The sequence below is a fragment of the Erinaceus europaeus genome, chromosome 2 (assembly GCF_950295315.1).
Source record: "Erinaceus europaeus chromosome 2, mEriEur2.1, whole genome shotgun sequence".
In the NCBI taxonomy this organism is placed as follows: domain Eukaryota; kingdom Metazoa; phylum Chordata; class Mammalia; order Eulipotyphla; family Erinaceidae; genus Erinaceus; species Erinaceus europaeus.
In genome coordinates, this window is record NC_080163.1 from 138259673 (window position 1) to 138282193 (window position 22521).

Consider the following 22521-nt stretch of genomic DNA (forward strand, 5'->3'; position numbering starts at 1 on the left):
GCTTCACTGCTTGTGAAGTGACCCCCCTGTAGGTGGGGAGCCAGAGGCTCTAACAGGATCTTTAAGCTGGTCCTTGTGCTTTGGGGGCCACGTGCGCTTAACCTGCTGCGCTACCGCCCAACTCCCAACACTTCACCATTTAATAGCCCCATAGTCCTTAAGTCCGTTAAGGTTATTTAAAAGTTAACAGAGAAACTTGGAAGAGCTGGAAAAATTGAGCGAAGACATATAAAGGTAAATTTTATAGGTTGCATATAAAAAGAATAGTGCCTTTTTTTCTTTTGCCTACAGGGTTATTGCTAGGGCTTGGTGCCTGCACCATGAATCCACTGCTCCTGGAGGCCATTTTTTCCCCCTTTTGTTGCCCTTGTTGTGGTTATTGTTGTTGATGTCGTTCGTTGTTGGATAGGACAGAGAGAAATGGAGTGAGGAGAAGACAGAGAGGGGGAGAGAAACATAGACACCTGCAAACCTGCTTCACCACCTGTGAAGCAGGGGCTCCAACTGGGATCCTTACACCACACGGTCCTTGTGCTTTGCGCCACATGCACTTAACCCGCTATGCTACCGCCTGACCATCAATAGTGCCTTCTTGCAGTTGAAAAAAAAAATTTTATTTTCAGATGTGACCTTTGGAATATAAAATAAGCAATATACTCAATGAAGAAATGTTTTTATCACACAGTTAAAGAAAATCTATAAAATGTTTTTCATTTCAAGTTTTAATTCTTTATGGCAGAAGGATGAATACTGGGTAATCTCACAGGTGGGGCACTTAAACAAATAAAGGGATAACACAGGATGAAAGCTTATGCTGTATTTCATAGCAGAGCTGGGGACTCAGATGAAAGGAATATCAAAGGCTAGGGATCCAGTGTTCTGTAGAGGAGGGTGAAATGTACTGACACCCATTTTGGGGAAGTGTGAATTTACACCCCTGTGACAACCACCCTAAAAACCAACATTTCCTCAAAGTAATTTAAAACACACGGCAACAATTCTAAAAATAGATTACAGATGTATGAGGAAGGATGAAGTAAGATTATTTTAGGGTCTCTAAGTAGTCCTTTTTGTCCAGTTAAGTCGGATAAAGGTTCGTAGAGAAATTATACATTACAAAATCCAAGATGAGAAAAATAACTTTCCTATGAAAGATCGTATTAGCCAAGAAAAATCCAGGAAACAGCTTATAAAAACCAATGTAATATAGTCAAGTTATATTTATGAGAAAGTACTCTTACTAACAGGAATACTGTTGTAGTATATGCAATATAAAAATTCTTACCATTTACTATTTGTTAGGCACCATACCATACTAAGCACATGAGCATGATTTAAAATTTTTTTACTATATTTATTTGTTGGGTAGAGACAGCCAGAAAATTGAGAGGGAAGGGTGGGATAGAGAAAGAGAGACTGAGAGAAGACTGCAGCACTGCTTCACCACTTGTGAAGCTTTCCCCCTGCAGGTGGAGACTGGGTACTGAACCTGGCTCTCCATGTGCCTTCAAGAAAGTGTGCTACCTACCACCCAGCCCCCATTTTTTTTTTTGTTTGTGACTTTTTTTTTAAAGAATTTATTTATTCATAAGACAGGAGAGAGAGAAAGAACCAGATATCACTCTGGTATATGTACTACCAGGAATTGAATTTGGGACGTCATGATCAAGAATCCAGTGCTTTATCTACTGCGCCACCTCCTGGACCACACGATCATTCTTATTATTAATTAATTAATTAATGTTCCTTTTTTGCCCTTGTTTTCATTGTTGTAGTTGTTGCTGTCATCGTTGTTAGATAGGACAGAGAGAAATGGAGAGAGGAGGGGAAGACAAAGAGGGGGAAAGACAGACACCTACAGACCTGCTTCACCACCTGTGAAGTGACTGCCCTGCAGGTGGGGAGCCGGGGGCTCAAACCGGGATCCTTATGCCGATCCTTGTGCTTTGTACCATGTGTGCTTAACCCGCTGCGCTACCTACCGCCTGACTCGCCATTATTATTATTTTTTAATTTTTTTTTTTTTTGCGTCCAGGGTTATTGCTAGAGCTTGGTCCGGGACTGAGAACCCACTGCTCCTGGAAGCCATTTCCACCACCCCCCATTTTTGTTGCACTTTTTGTTATTACTGTTATTGTCGTTGCTGTTGGATAGTATAGAGAAATGGGAGAGAGGAGGAGAAGACAGAGAGGGGGACAGAAAGAGACACCTGCAGACCTCGAACTAGGATCCTTATGCGGGTCCTTGCGCTTTGCACCACCTGAGCTTAACCCACTGCGCTACTGCCTGACTCCCGCAATTGTGATTTTTAACTAAATTAAATACCTTATTCAAGCTGCTTGTCTTGAATTTTTGGAACTGGAAGAAAATGAACTTCAGAGATTCATCTAAGGCCACATAGCCAGCGGGCCTCAGAACTAGGGTTTGAATGCAAGTTTTTCTTCCACATCACATAACACCTGCTATAGAAATAACAGAATAAACTGTTCTTATTTTAGCCAAAATTCATTTTTAGTCTCAGGCATGGCTTATTATTCTGATAAGGCATTATCAATCTTCCATAATATTAATAAATAAGGGGTGGGGGAAGATCCATTGCATTCTCGTTAGTTTGGAAAAGTGTTATCACAGATAACAAACACACTATTCTTGTCCTCAGTCCCAACCATTTAGAACCTGTTACTCAGAACAAAAAATCCTCTGATACAAACACAAGACACAAATCTATTTAGTCACAATCACAGATCTGAAATCCCATTTTTTGAGACACTTCAGCACAAGAATCCAGCCTGAATTCATCTGTAATAAAGAGAATATTAAACTAAGAAGTTCCCGAGAAGTCACAATGCTGACAGAACTCAACATGACGATAGAGACTACACAGACACAAGAAACAAAGCTAGGCCCTTCCACATAGCCATAAGTCCTTGCGACGATTTCGTCTTAAGTCAATGTCTCTTCATGCCGCACATATTCCCCAATGTCTGCTTGATGAAATACCACAATCGCCATGGGGTCTACTTTCCTGCAGTCTTGTGTAGACTTTGCTGCCACCCCAAAACCCTGGGATACAAAAGAAGAAACACTCATTCACTCAAATAATAATAAGCACACATTGAGAGCTGGAATTAATAAAAATGAAAAGTTCCTATCTTTGAAGAATTTGAAAAATGCTGAAAAATGTATTCTCCTGAATACAGATTGAAAAAAACACCCTTGTTGAATAAAAAGACAGTTGGTTTTATAGTGGCCACTCTCTTTACTTACCAAAGGGATGTCAGCCATAGAATACACCACCACTCCTTGGTACTGAGAAGTATTTTCTGTGATTCGACCCAAGCCAGACTTCAACACATGGTTCCCATAAAGGAAGGACTGCTCTGCTCCAGGTTTTATCCAAACTTTATACTAAAGGAGAGGAAAAAATCCAAGAGACATAATAATCCCAACAGTTCACCAAAGTAAGACTCCGGGGAGGGGGTTTGTTGGGGGGTGGGGTGGCATTCAGATCCTGTTGCATTATGGTGGAGGAGTTAGAAGGTCTTGTAGAAACCTGTGCTATTTTACACATGTACCAACAACTGTATTTACTGTAAACCATTAATTCCCCCCAATTAAAAAAAAATCCAACAGTTATATCCCTGAATGCAAGTTAATTGCTGAGTTTATGGCTAATTTTGTTCTCTTTTAATTAAAACACTGCTAAACTGGCTATGGTGGCACTGGGGATTGAATGTGGGACATCAAAATCTCAGACATGAAACTTCTTTTTTTGCCTTCAGGGTTATCGCTCATGCTCAGAGCCAGCAATAGGAATCCACTGCTCGTGTAGGCTATTTTCCCCATTTTGTTGCCCTTGTTTTGGTAGTTATTATTATAGCTGTTGTTGTTGGATAGGACAGAGAAATGAGAGAGGAGGGGAAGACAGGAGGAAAGAAAGATAGACACCTCCAGATCTGCTTCGCCGCCTGTAAACTGACTCCCCTGCAGGTGGGGAGCCGAGGGCTCAAACAGGGATTCTTATGCCGGTTCTTGCGCTTTGCGCAACCTGCGCTTAACCCGCTGTGCTACCCTGCACCCTCAGACATCAAAATCTTTTGCCTAATCTCTATACTACTTCTTAGATCCTGATTAATTTCTTAAAGAATTTTAAAGAGATGGGCAGCTGGTGGCGCACTTGACTGAGCACACACATTACAACGCATAAGGACCCAGGTTTGAGGTCCCCAGTCCCCATCTGCAGGGGAGTCACTTCACAGGTGGTGAAGCAGGTGTCTATCTTTCCCTTTCCCCTCTGCCTCCCCCTCTCCATTTCTTTCTGTTTAATCCAACAACAACAACAAAATGGAAAAAATGGCCATAGGGAGCAGTGCGTTGTGAACCCCAGCGATAACCCTGGAAGCAAAAAAAAAAAAGTCCCATAAACACTTCATGGAGAAGCGTTTCGCACTCAATCAGTACTAACCCCCCTATAGCGCATAAATCACATGCACGCAGCAAGACCTACTGACCCCTCCACCTGCACCGTCAGGGGCCCTGGCAGGGAAGCCTCCAATATATAGTCTTTTTTTTTTTTGGCCTCCAGGGTTATTGCTGGGACTCAGTGACTGCACCATGAATCCACTGCTCCTGGAGGCCTTTTTTCCCCTTTTGTTGTTGTGGTTATTATTATTATTGTTGTTGATGTCGTTTGTTGTTGGATAGCACAGAGAGAAATGGAGAGAGGAGGGGAAGACAGAGAGGGGGAGAGAAAGACAGACACCTGCAGACCTGCTTCACCGCCTGTGAAGCGACTCCCCTGCAGGTGGGGAGCCAGGGGTTCGAACCGGGATCCTTATGCCGGTCCTTGTGCTTTGTTCCACATGCGCTTAACCCGCTGTGCCACCGCCCGAGCCCCAATGAACAGCCTTTAGCCGAGGCCCCCGGGGCGGACAGTCAGCCGCCTCACAAACCTTGGCATAAGGTGCTAGATAGTCCAGCGCCGTGATGTGCAGCCGGAACTTGTGTGTCTTAGTGAACTTTCCGAAGCAGGTCCCCAGCGACACCAGCTTGTCCCCAGCGATGTTGGCGGCCAACTTGAGTATCTTCTCACTTAACGGGGCGAGGCAGAAGCAAAGGGCCCGGGTGGGTGGGACCCAGGTCCCCACGCGAGTGCATGCCGCCCCCCTCCCCGGGGCCCCGCCTCACCTCACGTAGTACACCCGGTCGTTGTGCAGCCTGAAACAGTAGGTGCCGTCAGGTCTGTCGACCAGCAACTGCAGGTTCTCGCCGATGCTGCGGGCAAAAGCGGAGCTGGAGGCCGCTCCCAAACTGCCTCACCGCGGCCCCGCGCCCCATTCCACGCGCGCCTCTCCCCGCCACACACGCCCCCGCTCTCGCCCCGTGAGCTCTTACTATTTTGCGATTTTCTCAAACATTACACGGGTCTCCTCTTCAGTCAGAGGCCTCATTTTTCCCGCTGGAGAAACACCCTCGTGCTTCAGTCTCCGGAAAAGGAAGTAAGCCGCCTCCGACTCCCTGACAACCGCGAAGCCGACCTCTCTAGCAACTTCCTGTTGGCTCTCGATGCTACAGTATACGTCAGCCTGGAGGACCAACGAGGAAAGAGCGCCGACCAATGGAGGGGGGGAGAGAAAAAAAAAAAAACATCTAGGCAGGAAGTGCTTCCCAGCTGCATCCGGTCTGAGATTCAGAGCCAGCGCCTACCCCTGGCGCGGAAGGGAAGTGAAGGTGCTGCCCGAAAGATGGCGGCGGCTTCAGCGGTGTCGACGTCAGCCAGCTCGTCTGCGGCCTCAACCGCCGCTACTGCTTTCGGGGAGGTGGAAGATGAAGGGCTCTTGGCCTCACTATTCCGGGACCGCTTCTCGGAGGCCCAGTGGCGGGAGCGGCCCGACGTGGGGCGCTACCTCCGGGAGTTGAGCGGCTCCGGGCTGGAGCGTCTGCGGCGAGAGCCCGAGCGCCTGGCGGAGGAGCGGGCGCAGCTGCTGCAGCAGACGCGCGACTTGGCCTTCGCCAATTACAAGACCTTCATCCGCGGCGCCGAGTGCACCGAGCGCATCCACCGCCTCTTTGGCGACGTGGAGGAGTCGCTCGGCCGCTTGCTCGATCGCTTGCCCAGCTTCCAGCAGAGCTGCAGGTGCGGCGGGCTGGGCGCTTATAAGGGGCTTCGCACAACCGCAGCCGCGGGCAGTTGATCGCTAACACATAATCTTCCGGTGTGCCAGGCTCTCCTCTGAGCATTTATGGACATAAACTTCACAACGGCCTTCTTGGTGGATAGTGTTATTTTATTTTATTTATTTTATTATTTTTAAATATTGGTTAGAGACAGCCAGAAATTGAGAGGGAAGGGGGTGATTAGGGAGAGAGCCAGAGAGACACCTGCAGCCCTGCTTCACCACTCACAAAGGTTTCCCCCTGCAGGTGGGGACCGGGGACTCGAACCTGGGTCTTTGAGCATTGTAACATGTGCGCACCAGGTGCGCCACCACCCAGCCCCAATAGTGTTATTTTATGTTATGAGGAAATTGACACTGACGAAAGGCACAGATGATAAGTTTCTAAGTCGGAATTGGGACCCAGCATCATGTCCAACCCTCTAAAGACTAGATATAGATAAATGCCACTGGGTCTGACATTGTTAACAATCTCTACAATGGTTATATTCTAAAAAAATGTTCTTGAGAGGGGTCTGGCGGTAGAGCAGCAGGTTAAGCGCATGTGGCGTAAAGCGCAAGGACCGGAGGAAGGATCCCGGTTCGAGCCCCCGGCTCCCCACCTGCTGGGGAGTCGCTTCACAAGCGGTGAAGCAGGTCTGCAGGTGTCTGTCTTTCTCTCCCCCCTCTGTCTTCCTCTCCTCTGTCCATTTCTCTGTCCTATCCAACAACGACGAAAACAACAATAGTAATTTTTAATATAATTTTTATTTAAGTATTCCCTGTTACCCTTGTAATTATTGATGTCATCGTTGGTAGATAGGACAGATAGAAATGGAGAGAAGAGAGGAAGACAGAGAGGGAGAGAGAAAGATAGACACCTGCAGACCTGCTTTACCGCCTGTGAAGCGACTCCCTTGTAGGTGGGGAGCCGGGGGCTCAAACCCGCATCCTTAAGCCGGTCCTTGCGCTTTGCGCCACCAGCATTTAACCCACTGCGCTACCGCTCGACTCCCAACAGTAATAATAATTTTAAAAAGGGCAACAAAAGGGGGAAAAGCAAATTAAAAAAATTGTAAAAAAAAAAAAAAAAAACTCTTCTTGAGAAAGGAGGAGGAGGAGATAAAGAGAACCAGAAAGATCATTCTGGTATATGCCACCCCAGGAATCAAACTCGGAACCTTTTGCCTGAAAGTATGCTCATATCTATGGAGTTATATGTCTAACAGCTCAGAACTGAAGTCATCTATCTCCAAAACTTTAATTGATAGGAAGCTGGTAACTTATCCAATGTGGAGACAGCAAAAATTAAAGGTAAAACTCCTTAATTATTTTATTTTAATCAGAAAGATACAGAGAGACCAGGGCATTGCTTAGCTCCCAATTATGGTGATGCAGGGGATTAAACCTGGGACCTCAGAGCCTCAGGCTTGTAAATCTTTTGCACATAACCATTATACTATCTCTGCAGCCTAAAATTCCTTTTTTTAGAAGATAGCCTCCTTAAATCATCAATTAATTGTTCCAAGTTCTATCCTCCTGTCTTCTGTGATAGTTTAATTTTTCTTTTGAGAGCCTTTGGATATTTGACAACAGCTTTTATACCCTTCACCAGCCAGTAATAACTAGAGAATGTTAGAAAGCAGGCCTCCAGAATGACGGAGAAGTGGAGACTGTGGCAGAAACCAAAATTAAACATAAGCACAGATAGTTAAATCTTAGGGAATGTGTGATAAGATTCTGGCTTCAAGACTAGTTTGTACTTCATTCTAAAAACAAAACAAAAGGCTATTTTAAAAAAATAATATCTTTTTCAAAATTTTCTCCTTAAAAATTTTTTTTCATGTGGTCCGGGAGGTGGCGTAGTGGATAAAGCATTGGACTGTCAAGCATGAGGTCTTGAGTTCAATCTCCGGCAGCACATGTACCAGAGTGATGTCTGGTTCTTTCTCTCCTATCTTTCTCACTGATAAATAAAATCTTTAAAAATTTATTTTATTTTTGAGAGAGACACACACACAGAAATACCAGAGCACTGCTCAGCTCAGACTTATGGTGGTGTGGAGGATTGAACCTGGGACTTAGGAGCCTCAGGCATGAGAGTCTGTTTGCATAACCATTAAGCTGTCTCCCCACCCCCAATTTTTTCTTATTATCTTTATTTATTTATTGGATAGAGACAGCCAGAAATTGAGAGGGAAGGTGGTGATAGAGAGGAAGAGAGACCGAGAGACACCTGCAACACTGCTTCACCACTCATGAAGCTTTCTCCTTGCAGGTGGAGATCAGGGGCTTGAACCTGGGTCCTTGCACACTGTACTGTCAGTGCTTAACCAGGTGTACCACCACCTGGCCCCCAAAATAGGTATTATTTTTTCTTAATTTTTTTAATATTTATTCTCTTTTGTTGCTCTTGTTTTATTGTTGTAGTTATTGATGTCTTCCTTGTTGGATAGGACAGAGAAATGGAGAGAGGGGGAGAGAAAGACAGACACCTGCAGACCTGCTTCACCGTGGCCTGTGAAGGGACTCCCCTGCAGGTGGGGAGCTGGGGGCTCGAACCAGGATCCTTATGCTGATCCTTGTGCTTTGTGCCATGTGCACTTAACCTGCTGCGCTACAGCCCAAATCCCCAAAATAGCTATTATTAAAGAAACATTTACTGTCATCTCCTTTAGTTTTTTTGTTTTATTTTTTTCTTTCTTTTTTCACCAGAGCACTGCTCATGATCGTGCTGAGGCTTGAACCTAGTACCTTTGGTGCCTCAGGCATAACTATTATGCTATCTTCCCAGGCTCCTAGTCAGTCTTAACAGGTGGATTCCATTTTATTCTATCAAAAAGGAAACATTGTTCAGAGAGCTTAAGTATCTTGCCACAGTGACTTTTTTTTTCTTTTTTTTTTTTTTTCTTTTACCAGAGCACTGCTCAGTTGTGGCTTATGATGGTGTGGAAGATGGAACCTCGGACTTTAGAACCAGATCTGGTTCAGAGTTTTCTGTCAGCTTAGCAGTTGTGTAGTCTAAAATGGTCAAATGGTTATCTTCTCTGGGATTACAGTTTCTTTTCCTTTTATTTTAAGAGAGAGAGCTACAGTAGCTCTGCTCAGCTCTGGCTGATGGTGGTGCTGGGGAATGAACCTGGGACCTCAGAGCCTCAGACCTTTTGCATAACCAGTATGCTGTCTCCCCAGACTAGGATTAGAGTTTCATAAATTGTAATAGTACTTCGTAGGTTTGTTAAGGACTCAGTTCATCAAGCCAAGTGCCCAATTTATAGTAAATACTTGATAGTTGTAGCTAAGATTTGTGTGTAGAGCAATAAAAAAGCAACATTCTCCCGACTATCACTAGGAATTTTGTAAAAGACGCTGAAGAGATCAGCTCCAACCGGCGGATGAACACACTGACTTTAAACCGTCACACAGAAATCCTGGAAATCCTGGAGATTCCTCAGCTCATGGATACCTGTGTTCGCAATAGCTATTACGAAGAGGCCCTAGAGCTGGCAACCTATGTACACCGACTGGAAAGGAAATATTCCTCCATCCCTGTCATCCAGGTAACCAGCCAGCTTGCCCAGAGAGAATATCCTCTTAATCAATACTTCTGTGGTCATCACTGAAATTTTACTTTGCTTTTTTTTTTTTTAATATTTATTTATTTATTTCCTTTTGTTGTCCTTGTTGTTTTATTGTTGTAGTTATTGTTATTGTTGTCGTCATTGTTGGATAGGACAGAGAGAAATAGAGAGAGGAGGGGAAGACACAGAGAGGGAGAGAAAGACAGACACCTACAGACCTGCTTCACCACCTGTGAAGCGACTCCCCTGCAGGTGGGGAGCTGGGGGCTCGAACCAGGATCCTTACACCGGTCCTTGGGCTTTGCGCCATGTGCGCTCAACCCGCTGCGCTACCGCCCAGCTCCCTACTTTGCTTTTTTAAAATATTTATTTATTCCCATTTGTTGCCCTCGTTTTTTATTGTAGTTATTGTTGTTGTTATTGATATCATCATTGTTGGATAGGACAGAGAGAAATGGAGAGAGGAGGGGAAGACAGGGGGAGAGAAAGACAGACACCTGCTGACTTGTCATGTGAAGTGACTTCCCTGCAGGTGGGGTGGCTGGGGGCTCTAACCGGCATCTTTACGCCGGTCCTTACACTTAGCGCTACCTGCAGTTAACCTGCTGCACTATTGCCCGACTCTCTGTTTGTTTTTTGACCAGAGCACCCTTAACTCTGGCTATTGCTAATACTGGGAATCAAATCTGAGACCTCTTGTATGCAAATTCTGTGTGCTACCACTTTATTCTCTCCCCAGCTGTCTCCATTTTCTTTTTTCTTTCTTTTCTCCTCCTCTTTTCTTTATTTATCTATTCCCTTTATGTTGCCCTTGTTGTTTTATTGTTGTAGTTATTATTGTTATTGATGCCATTGTTGTTGGATAGGAGAGAGAGAAATGGAGAGAGAAGGAGGAGAGAAAGACGGACACCTGCAGACCTGCTTCACCGCTTGTGAAGCGACTGCCCTGCAGGTGGGGAGCCAGGGGCTGGAACTGGGATCCTTATGCCGGTCCTTGAGCTTTGTGCCACGTGCTAAAACCTGCTGCACTACTGCCTGGTCCCCAGGTGTCTGTTTTTCTCTCTACCTTTCTATCTTTTCCTCCCCTCTCAGTTTCTTTCTGTCCTGTCAAATAAAATGATGAAAAAGTGAAGGAAAAAAAAAAAACCACCAAAACAAGCATAAATAACCAATGAGACTGGATTATAGTGAGTAAAGGGAAAGCATTCAGAAACAGGTGAGTCTGAAGAACCAGGCCAGACCTATAGGCCATGATGAATTTGATGTTTATTGATTATAATGGAAAGTCATTGAGGATTTTGAAAAGAATATGTATTTATTGGGTTGAGACAGATAAATCCAGAGGGAAGTGGGAAATAACTTTTTATCTTTAAAAAGAGAGGCACAGGAAGGGGGGGAGGGGGACTATGTGGTAGTGTACTGGGTTAAGCCCACATAGTATGAAGCACAAGGACTTGCTCAAGGATCCCATTTTGAGCCCCCAGTTCCCCACTTGCAAGGGGTAAGTGTCACTTTGCAAGGGGTGAAGGAGGTCTGCAGGTGTCTGTCTTTTTCTCTTTCTCTCGATCTCTCCTCTCCCCTCACAATTTCTCTGTCCTAACCAATAAAATGGAAAAAATAGCTGTCAAGCGCAGTGGATTTGCAGTGTAGGCAATAGGGAATGTGGGCTTGAACCTGGGTCCTTTTGCACTGTAATATATGCACTCAACAAGGTACACCTCCACCCAGCCTCATCATTGAGGATTTTAAACAAAAGTTAACAAGCAGTTTTTTGTGGAGTACCTGTAACAGCTTTAGGGAATCAGCTCTGTTAGGAGAGCAATGGACATGTTGGTCTGCAGTATTAAGGGTTAATGAAGCAGGTTTCAGGAAGTTTTTCCCATATAGTCTAACTCACCTCCTGTGTTGTCAGAGCATTGTGAATGAAGTGCGCCAATCCATGCAGCTGATGTTGAATCAGTTGATTCAGCAACTAAGGACCAACATACAGCTCCCTGCCTGCCTCCGTGTCATTGGCTTCCTACGGCGCATGGACATCTTCACAGAAGCTGAGCTGAGGGTGAAGTTTCTTCAGGCCCGAGATGCTTGGCTCCATTCCATTTTGACTGCCATCCCCAATGATGATCCATATTTCCACATCACAAAAACCATTGAGGCCTGCCGTGTCCACCTATTTGATATCATCACCCAGTACCGTGCCATCTTCTCAGATGAGGACCCACTGTTGCGCCCTGCCATGAGTGAACACTCAGTGAATGAGAGCGCCATCTTCCATGGCTGGGTGCTGCAGAAAGTCTCCCAATTCTTGCAGATGCTGGAGACTGACCTTAACCGGGGGATAGGTGGCCGTCTGGACTCTCTGCTGGGCCAGTGTATGTACTTTGGACTATCCTTCAGTCGTGTGGGGGCTGATTTCCGGGGCCAGTTGGCTCCTGTTTTCCAGCGGGTGGCCATCAACACTTTCCAGAAAGCAATTCAGGAAGCAGTGGAGAAATTCCATGATGAAATGATGTCATATACCCTCATCCCAACTCCAGCCATCCTGGGCAGCAGTAAACTACCGGCTGCTGTGCCCGTTGCTCAGCCGGGGACCCTGCAGCCACCTATGGTGCTCTTAGATTTCCCACCCCTTGCCTGCTTCCTCAACAGTATTCTGGTTGCTTTTAATGATCTGCGTCTCTGCTGCCCCGTGGCCCTGGCACAGGATGTGACTGGGACCTTGGAGGATGCTCTAAGCAAGGTGAGTGTGTACTGTTGGCTCCCTGCTGGGGGGGAAGGGGCTGGCATCTTTTGTAAGCCTGCAAGACTTTTGTAATAAACCTGTCCATACAGGGAGGCTGGTGCCTGCTGACTTAAATTGGATTGAATGTTGTTTTTATTTTGAATGTTGTTTTATTTTTATTTTTTCAGGAATTTTGAGCTTTATTTGGGAAAATTAAGGGCACACACACATGTTGGGAATACATGTGGGCAGTAAGAGAGTGAGAGCATGCAAGAGAACCATTTATTCTCACATGTTGATTGTCCCAGGTTGGCAGAGAGAGCAAATGTTGTTTTAGAGGTGTGTTTTTTTTTTTTTTCTGGTTGAGAAGTCAAGATAGTACTTATAATCACTGCCAGCCAAAATCTTTCTGATGATGTCCTTCTCTGTAGCAAGAAAGCATGAGTATTGAAGCTGCTTTATTACTTATTTATTTATTCCCTTTTGTTGCCCTTGTTTTATTGTAGTTATTATTGTTGTCATCGTTGTTGAATATGACAGAGAGAAATGGAGAGGGGAGGGGAAGACAGAGAGGGGGCGAGAAAGACATCTGCAGACCTGCTTCACTGCTTGTGAAGCGACTCTCCTGCTGGTAGGGAGCCGGGGGCTCGGATCTTATGCCAGTCCTTACGCTTTGCGTTACCTGCACTTAAGCAGCTGCGCTACTGTTGTTATTATTTTTAGCTATTATTGGATAGAGACAGAAATTGAGAGAGGAGGGGAAGGTAGAGAGAGAGAGACCAGCAGCCCTGCTTCACCACTTGTGAAGCTTTCCCCCTGCAGGTGGGGACCAAGCTTGAACCTGGGTCCTTTTGCATTGTAATGTGAGCGCTTAACTAGGTGTGCCACCACCTGGCCCCATGTTGAAGCTTTTTTAAAGAGTCAGTGACACTCAGGTAATAGTAATTAGCTACTACTTATTTTTATTTATTTTTAATTGTTTTTATCTTTATTTATTCAATAGAAGTCAAGAGGGAAGGGGAAGATAAGGAGAGAGACACCTGCAGTCCTGCTTCACTGTTTACAGAACTTTCCCCTTGCATGTGGGGACCAGGGGCTCAAACTCAGGTCCTTGCTCACTGTAACATGTGCACTCAACCAGGTGCACCACCACCCATCCCCATAGTTAGCTAATATTTATATAGAATGTACTCCTAGCACAGGGTGATAGCACTAAGACCTAGTTTATAGTGGTGCTGAGAATTTATATGAAGTCAGTCTTTGTTGACCCTATTTTATAGCTGAGGAAATAGATATAGAGCACACATACTGTTTAGTGATTGTTTGGAAGTCAGAATCAGTAAGGTGTTTTTTTGTTTTTAATTTACTTACTAATGGGAGAGAACCAGAGCATCACTCTGGCATAGGCGATGCTAAGGATCCCATTTGGAACCTCATGCCTGCAAGGTCAACGTTCTGGGCTCTAGCCACTGTACCAGCTTTTGGGCCTGTATCATTTTCTTTTTCTTTTTTTTTTTTTTAATTTTTTATTATTTATTTATTCCCTTTTGTTGCCCTTGTTGTTTTATTGTTGTAGTTATTGTTGTTGATGGCATCATTGTTGGATAGGACAGAGAGAAATGGAGAGAGGAGGGGAAGACAGAGGGGGAGAGAAAGACAGACACCTGCACACCTGCTTCACCACCCGTGAAGCGACTCCCCTGCAGGTGGGGAGCCGGGAGCTCGAACAGGGATCCTTACGCCGGTCCTTGCGCTTTGCACTACGTGTGCTTAACCTGCTGCGCTATCGCCTGCTCCCCTCACAATTCTGAATTAATAGAAGACAGTAAAATGTACTATTTGGAACAACTTTAGGGCTGTACATTTGTATTTAGTTTTATGCTGTATTGATCAAAAACAGCCCAGTTGATTGATGGTGCCTTTGACTGTTAGGTAACTGGAATAATCCTAGCTGTTCATCGTGCAGAAGAGACTGTGTTCACCAGTGGGGAACAAGAGATCTTCATCCAGTTCTGCACTGTCTTTCTGGAAGACCTTCTTCCGTATTTAAATCGCTGTCTCCAAGTCCTTTTTCCACCAGCTCAGATAGCACAGACCTTAGGTAAGAGAAAGCAGGAAGAATTTTCAAAACTACTTTATTGATAATCATTCATATATTTAATAAATTTGTAAAGTTCAGAGTAAATATACTGTGCTATCCATATCACTGTCTTTTTTTTTTTTTTTTTTTGCCAAAGCACCCTTCATATCTGATTTATTGGTGCTGGGGATTTAACCTGTGACTTTGGAGACTCAGGTATAAAAACCTTTTGCATAGCCACTATGCTATCTCCCTGGCCCTTCTTCTTCTAGCGTTTGCCATTCTTCCGTAGCCAGTCAACAGCGTCAGGTTGAAAGCTGTCAGGAGCTGCTTGTTGCTGGCTTTGAAAGTGACTGGGATCCATGTGGATTCAGTCGGCTAGGAAGGATCGTCAGTTTCCCCAATGAATGGGTACTCACGGGATGCACCACGAGAAGGTCGATCCATTGCATCCTCCCTGGCCCTCATCTAACTTTAGAACATTTCCATCACCCCATAGAGATCCCTCATGCCTATTTGTAGTCATTTTTCAACTTTATTTATTTATAATGACAGCAAGATACAGAAAGACACAGCTACCAGAGCACTGCTCAACTCTGGCTTATGGTCATACTGGGAATTGAACCTGGGAGTTTGGAGCCTCAAGCATGAAATTCTTTTGCATAACAGTTATGCTGTCTCCCTAGCTCATAATCTTCTTTTTATGTCAGACGGGTAATATGCCAAAGTCGTAACAAAGTTTGTGGGTGGCACATCTCAGGCAGTTGTGTAGCAACTCAGTCATCATGCTTATAAACTACAAAAGGATCTCACAATCTTATTCTTTTTTTAAAAAATATCTATTTATTTATTTCCTTTTGTTGCCCTTGTTGTTTTATTGTTGTTGATGTCGTCACTGTCAGACAGGACAGAGAGAAATGGAGAGAGGACGGGAAGACCAAGAGGGGGAGAGAAAGATAGACACCTGCAGACGTGCTTCACCGCTTGTGAAGAGACTCCTCTGCAGATGGGGAGCCGGGGGCTCGAACTGGGATCCTTAGGCTGGTCCTTGCGCTTTGCGCCATGTGCGCTTAACCTGCTGCATTACCGCCCAACTCCCCACAATCTTACTCTTAACCTCTGGGAACCACTGATCAATCTACTTTATATTACTTTATATTATATTTATATTTCCTGGACATCTAATGTAGATGGAATTATATAATACATAATATCTGACTAAATGGGAGAAAACAGTCACAAAAACAACAAAATCACGATTTAATTTTATATGAAATGTCCAGGTAAAATATCTAAAAAAACATTTCCCCCAATTTGCCTTCACTTTTTTTTTTCTTTTTTTTTAACCAGAGCACTGCTCATGACTCTGGCTGATGGTGGTCTGGAATTGAACCTGGGACTTTGGAGCCTCAGGCCTGAGAACCTCTTTGTATAACCATTATGCTATCTACTCCTGCCCTGCCTTCACTTTGCTATGATCTTTATATATATATGGAGGTGGTATAGTAGAGACACAACTTCCCAGAGGGCAGTGGGCCAGTGGTCACACAGCAAAGTGACTGCTCTCCACTTGCCCCCAGTTTTCCCATAGGTCTGTCACCGGGGAGCCAGTGCCAGAGCATCTTACATTATCTTACATTATTACACCTTACATTATGCTCACTGGATTACCTTCCTACTATTGATTTACGATATGGCTTCCTGTCCCACCCCACAAAGATGACTTTTACTGTTTTGAAATAATTTTAACAACTTTCTGCAGGCTAGGGAGACAGCATAATGGTTATGCAAAAGGTTTTCATGCCTGAGGTTCCAGGGTGCCAGGTTCAACCCCCAGCACCAAAATAAACCTGAACTGAGCTGTGCTTTGGTAAAACGAAGTTTTGTGATTTTTGTCTATGTATATTTTCTTTCTATGACACAATAACATGACACTCTTTAAATGTTCTCTCCATTACACTTTCTCTTCCATCTGGGTTAGGTATTCCACCTACTCAGCTCTCCAGATACGGAAATCTTGGCCATGTGAACATCAGTGAGATCCAGGAGCGCCTTGCTTTCATCTTGCCGAAGAAAGACATGGTCTTCTGTCTAGAGGAGAAGGAGATAGTACCAGAGCTCACAGCATCAGCACCAGAACTAACTGTGGAGGAGGCAGTCATTGAGCCAGCTGCTCCAGCTTTCCTGGAGGGGGAACAAGAGCACAGTGATTCAGCAGAGTCACAGCAGGCAAATGTATCTTGTGCTGATACTTAATGAGTGTGGCTACCCCAGGCTGCACAGTGCCAGCAGGAATAGAGGCTGGGGTGCAACCTGAGATGCCTTACTTGGGAAAGCACAGGACAGTGGCCAGGAGAGGCTGAGGGTACTTGTTGGGCATTAAGCCAGCTCCCCTGAATTCCTGATACTATGGCCTATTTACATAATCATTGTTTTGCCTGAAAGGTCCCCACCCAATTCCATACCTTTGATCTACTTTCTACCTCGAGACCCGCCCTGCCTGCAGGTAACATTAATCCCACCAGTTAAAACCTTTGCAACAGTTGCTAAGGAATTTCTAGCCACTTTTTCCTTTTCTCCACCCCCCTTTCCTAGCCATTTCCTTTTCTGACTTGCCATTTCCGGTTCTGTCCTATAAAAGCGTTGTCTATGATCAATAAAGACACATTGTGTTCCCAGTCCACCATGAGTTCCTGTTCTCTCTCTCCCTCATCTCTGAGTAAGCAGCAGCCCCCGGCAGCCCAGGCTGGCTTTGGTTGAGTTCTCTCCAACCCAGAGAGTATGCGCCTAGGAAGAAGGCACCCCTACACTAGCCCAGCAGGAATTGAGAGAGGGGTAGGCAGTGTGAGTGTTGGTGCACCCATTAAGCACATGCAGTATGCAGTATGAAGTGCCAGAATCCGGGTTCAAGCCCCTGGCTCCTCACCAGCTGTGAAGCAGGTCTGCAGGTGTCTACCTATCTCCCCTTCCTCTCAATTTCTCCTATCCAAAAAAAGGGAAAAAATGGCCCTCAGGAACAGTGGATTCACAGTGCAGGCACTGAGCCCCAGTGATGATTCTGGAGGAAGATAAAAATAAAAAATATATTTAGAAAAAATTAGGGAGTGGGGCAGTAGTGCAGAGGGTTAAGCGCACATGGCGCAAAGTACAAGAACAGTTGGGTGTAAGGATCCTGGTTCGAGCCCCTGGCTCCCCACCTGCAGGGGAGCCACTTCACAGGCTGTGAAGCAGGTCTGCAGGTGTCTTTCTCTCTCCCTCTCTGTCTTCCCCTCCTCTCTCCATTTCTCTCTGTCCTATCTAACAATGACGGCATCAACAACGACAATAGTAACCAAAACAACAATGGAAAAAAAAAAAGGGGCACCAAAAGGGAAAATAAATATTTAAAAAAATTTTAAAAGATTAAAAAAAATTAAAAAGGAGCAGTGGGAGTAACTGCCAAAACATTCTTGTAGAAAGATGGTTATACACTTAAGAAATGAGATTAGGGGAGTCGGGTGGTAGCGCAGCGGGTTAAGCGCACGTGGCGCAAAGCTCAAGGACCAGCATAAGGATATGGGTTCGAGCCCCTGGCTCCCCACCTGCAGGGGAGTCACTTCACAGGAGGTGAAATAGGTCTGCAGGTGTCTATCTTTCTCTCCCCCTCTGTCTTCCCCTCCTCTCTCCATTTCTCTCTGTCCTATCCAACAACAACATCAATAACAACAATAATAACTACAACAACAATAAAAACAAGGGCAACAAAAGGGAAAATAAATAAAATTAAATTTAAAAGATATTTAAAAAAATAAATGAGATTAGACAGTGATAATGTGGTTATCTTTCTCTTTCCTGTTAATAAATAACTCTAATTGGGTTTGGGTGGTGGCATACCCGGTTAAGTGCACATAGTATTAAATGCAAGGACCAAAGGAAATAACTCGGTTCGAGCCTCTGGCTCCCCACCTAAAGGGATGTCACTTCACAAGTGGTGAAGCAGGTCTCTCCCTATCACCCCCACCCTTTCAATTTCTCTCTGTCCTATCTAATTAAAAAAAGGGATAAAACAACAAGGGCAACAAAAATGAATAAATATTAAAAAAAAAAAAGAAAAGAAAGGGGAGTCCGGCAGTAGCGCAGCGGGTTAAGCGCAGCACATGGCGCGAAGTACAAGGACTGGCTTAAGGCCCCCCCGGACCCCCACCTGCAGGGGAGTCGCTTCACAAGCAGTGAAGCAGGTCTACGTGTGTCTTTCTCTCCCCCTCTCAGTCTCCCCTCCTCTCTCCATTTCTCTCTGTCCTATCCAATAACGACATCAAGAACAACAAAACAAGGGCAACAAAAGGGAGAATAAATATCAAAAAAAGAAAGAAAATGGCCACCTGGAGCAGTGGCTTCGCGGTACCAGTTCTGAGCCCTTGCAATAGTAAAAAAAAAAAAAAGCTAACATAGCTGGTTGCGATCTGTGGGCGGTGCCCATGTACCAGAAAGCACATGGGACTACATTTCCCGGCGTGACCCGCGCGGGAAGGCTGGACCACTGGGACCGACTCAGGAAGTGTCTGGCTATGGTTCCGCTCAGGTGCAGTATGGCCAAGCTGAGCGCTGGGCTACTGTTGCGGGCTCGGTGCTGCTTGGGGCTGACGGGCCTGGGCGCCCGGGCCTGCAGCTCCGCTCACGCCCAAGACGGCACCCTTGGCCCGGTGCGCCATCGCTCCTACTGGCGCTATGTGCGGCGTCTGGTGCGCGGAGCCCCGCAGCCGCCGTTCGCGCACGTGTGCCAGGTCGGGGACCCGGTGCTGCGGACGGTGGCGGCCCCGGTGGAGGCGGCGGAGCTAGCGGGGCCCAAGCTTCAGCGGCTGGTGCAGCAGCTGGTGCGGGTGATGCGGGCCCGCGGCTGCGTGGGCCTGAGCGCGCCGCAGCTCGGGGTCCCGCTGCAGGTGCTGGCGCTCGAGCTCCCCGAGGCGCTCTGTGGCGCCTGTGCGCCGCGCCTGCGTGAGGCCCGGCAGATGCAGCCCTTCCCGCTTCGTGTGTTCGTGAACCCCTGCCTGCGGGTGCTGGACAGCCGCCTGGTCACCTTCCCCGAGGGCTGCGAGAGCGTCTCCGGCTTCCTGGCCTGCGTGCCCCGCTTCCAGGCCGTGCAGATCTCAGGTGTGGGACAGCTGGGGACCTGGGCCATTGGGCAGGTTTCTGCAAAACTGCAGTTAGAGCGGGATGGGGGGTGGGTGGAGTTAAGATAGCATAATGGTTAAGCAAAAGCAAAAAACTTCAATGCCTGAGAATCCAAAGTCGCATATTCAGCCCCCTACACCACCATAAGGCAGAGTTGAGCTGTGTTCTGCTTAAAAATAAGTACCTGAAACTGCCTGGTGTAAAATCATTGTAGGGTGGGGGAGATAGCATAATGGTTATGTAAAAACACTTTCATTCCCAAAGCACCAGAGACCCCAGGTTCACAATCTCCAGCACCACTATAAGCCAGAGTCGAACAGTGTTCTGGTAAGTAAAAGTAAGACACGTTGATCGGAGGAACAGAGGGCAAAAACAGAGTAGGACATGGGAGTGGACAGGATTTCATCCGGACAAGTATAGAAGAGGGAAAAGGTCTCCGCCAAGTTATTCACACTCTCTCTGCTTTGTCTCAGACACACACATTAACACCCCCAAGTTGTGCAACCCAGTTTTGCTCATTCTAGCAGTTCCCTGCAAAACTCAAACTGCAAAACATCCAGTCCCAATACAGGATGTTTCTTCTCTGCGATTGGGATAACTGGGATTGTTTCTTTCCGCAAGCCACTTGGTCCAAAAAAAAAAAAGGACAGTGGGAGATAACAATGGTTATGCCAAAAGACTTTCATGCATGAGCCTCCAAGGTCCCAGATTCAATCCCAGGTAGCAGTGCTCTGGTTAAAAAAAGTGGTATCCCTTTCTGCTGCATCAAGTCGAAAAACATTTTGTTAGGAATCAAAGTACATAACAATACTTGAGAAGTGGAGATGTTCCAAATGGAAGTAGCTCATTTCAACCCCATGGTGAGTCCAGACCTTGTCAGACTAAGGAACCAGGTTGAAGACTTGGCAATGTACCCAAATGAGGTTCCTTTTCTTCTTTTCTTCCTTTTATGTTTATTCCCTTTTGTTGCCTTTGTTTTATTGTTGTAATTATTGATGTCATTGTTGGACAGGACAGAAAAAAATGAAGAGGGGAGGGGAAGACAGAGAGGGGGAGAGAAAGACACCTGCAGACCTGCTTCACCGCTTGTGAATCAACTCCCCTGCAGGTGGAGAGCCGGGGGATTGAACCAGGATCCTTACGCGGGTCCTTGTGCTTTGTGCCATGTTCACTTAACCCACTGTGCTACCTGCCCAACTCCAAGGAGGTTCCTTTTCTAGGAAGGATAGGGGCTGCTACTACATTCCCTTTTATGTTGCCTTTTGTCAATAAATGAATAGCCAGGGTTGGATACAGGGAGAGGAGGAGGAGGTTGAGTATGCTGCAGTTCAGTATGTACTTATCAAGCTGTTACTTCCTTTACAGGGCTGAACCCTAGAGGAGAGCAGGTGGTGTGGCAGGCAAGTGGGTGGGCAGCCCGCATCATCCAGCATGAAATGGATCACTTGCAGGGCTGTCTGTTCATTGACAAAATGGACAGCAAGACATTTACAAATGTCCACTGGATGGAGGTGAATGACTAAAGCTTTCTTGCTGCATCTGAAGACTGAAAACCAAGACAAACTCTTGAGCACTAAGCTAAGCATGTCTTACACGGTATCTGTATTTGGCTCAGCTCTGGCAGAAAACAGGACTGTCAGTGTGCCAAACCCAGCTGGAGGAAGATGTTAAAAATGTTTACTCTAAAATGAGATATAAAACATTGTCTTCAGCTTAAGAAGAAAAATACTCCAGTAAGGGAGTGGACATTTTTTGACAACTGTGTATAGGAAAATGGGGCAAGTAAACACCACTCAATAGACATGATTTTATAAGGCCTCTGTGATCTTTACATAAAACCAAGATTTGATAACAATGTAGTTTCAAACTTGCTGAAAGCTGTGTTTTAAAATGCGGGTTAAAGACCAACAAAATAGCTCACTTGGGTAGCGCGCCTACATAGCCGTGTAATTGACCCATATTTAAGCATGGTTCCCACTACATTAGAAGAAACACTGATGTGTGGTGTCTTTCCTTCTCTATGCCTCTATCTGAAAAAGTTGACCCAGAGCAGTGAAGCCCCGGTGATGACCAAAAAGTTTTATTTGACCATCTTTACCAAATTCTTATTTTATAAAGGACTTGTGTATATCTTACCTGCATAAGTCCTTCTTTCTCTTGGCTACCCATTTGCTCATAGAAGAAAAACACAGAACTGAATGGAAGTGTTTCTTGACAATATAAGTGACTACCCACACACTTGAACATTTTCAGATAGTTTTAAGTCTCCACATTTTTTTTACCAGAGCACTGCTCAGCTCTGGCTTATGGTGGTACAGGGGACTGAACCTGGGACTTTGGAGCCTCAGGCATGAGTCTCTGCATAACCATTATGCTATCTACCCCCACCCCCAAGACTCCACCTTTTGCCTTCCATCTTGGAACAACTTGGAGAATATTTCTCTGGTGAGTACTTCACTCACTTGGAGGTCATGGGCAGGAGTGGGGGCTGGGAGGAGGATGAGAGGAAGCTACAAGTTTATCACAGAAAGAGAAGTGGGAGCCAGGTGGTGGCACACTTGATTAAGTGCACATATCAATATGCACAAGGATCTGAGTTTGGGAGGATGCTTCATGAGTGAAGCAGGTCTGCAGATGTTGTTCTTTCTCTTCTATCTCCCCATCTCTCTCAATTTCTCTCTTTTCCTGTGCTGGCACCAAGCCCCAGCAATAACCCTGATGGCAATAAAAAATAAAAAGAGGAAAAAAAAAAAAAATTTAGAGGAGGCCAGGTGGTGGTGCACCCAGTTAAACACAGTACTATGTTCAAGGATTCAGGTTCTAGCCCCTACT

At 45.6% G+C, this 22521-nt stretch overlaps 2 protein-coding genes and 1 non-coding gene across 4 annotated transcripts; 1 reads left to right on the forward strand and 2 right to left on the reverse strand.

The window, feature by feature from the left end:
• Positions 1–2704: 2704 nt before the first annotated feature.
• On the reverse strand, positions 2705–5553 carry NIP7 (nucleolar pre-rRNA processing protein NIP7). The gene is made up of 5 exons (XM_007524588.3): positions 5395–5553; positions 5188–5274; positions 4953–5091; positions 3268–3408; positions 2705–3063 (listed from the first exon to the last, which is right to left on the reverse strand). The coding sequence occupies exons 1-5, from the start codon at positions 5448–5450 to the stop codon at positions 2944–2946; spliced, it is 543 nt and encodes a 180-aa protein (XP_007524650.1). The 5' UTR covers positions 5451–5553; the 3' UTR covers positions 2705–2943.
• A 140-nt stretch (positions 5554–5693) lies between these two features.
• Positions 5694–21544, forward strand: COG8 (component of oligomeric golgi complex 8). Of its 2 annotated transcripts, XM_060185231.1 has the most exons (7): positions 5694–6136; positions 9508–9715; positions 11649–12476; positions 14391–14559; positions 16520–16695; position 16757; positions 21055–21544. In XM_060185231.1, the coding sequence occupies exons 1-7, from the start codon at positions 5745–5747 to the stop codon at positions 21210–21212; spliced, it is 1932 nt and encodes a 643-aa protein (XP_060041214.1). In that variant the 5' UTR covers positions 5694–5744; the 3' UTR covers positions 21213–21544. The 2 variants fall into 2 exon arrangements, with proteins under 2 accessions (XP_060041214.1, XP_007524665.1); XM_007524603.3 differs by lacking the exon at positions 21055–21544 and having other exon boundaries at positions 16520–17219.
• Positions 15243–15346, reverse strand: LOC132537419 (small nucleolar RNA U13). Its single transcript, XR_009548850.1, has one exon. It is a non-coding gene; the product is annotated as a small nucleolar RNA U13 (small nucleolar RNA).
• Positions 21545–22521: the final 977 nt, after the last annotated feature.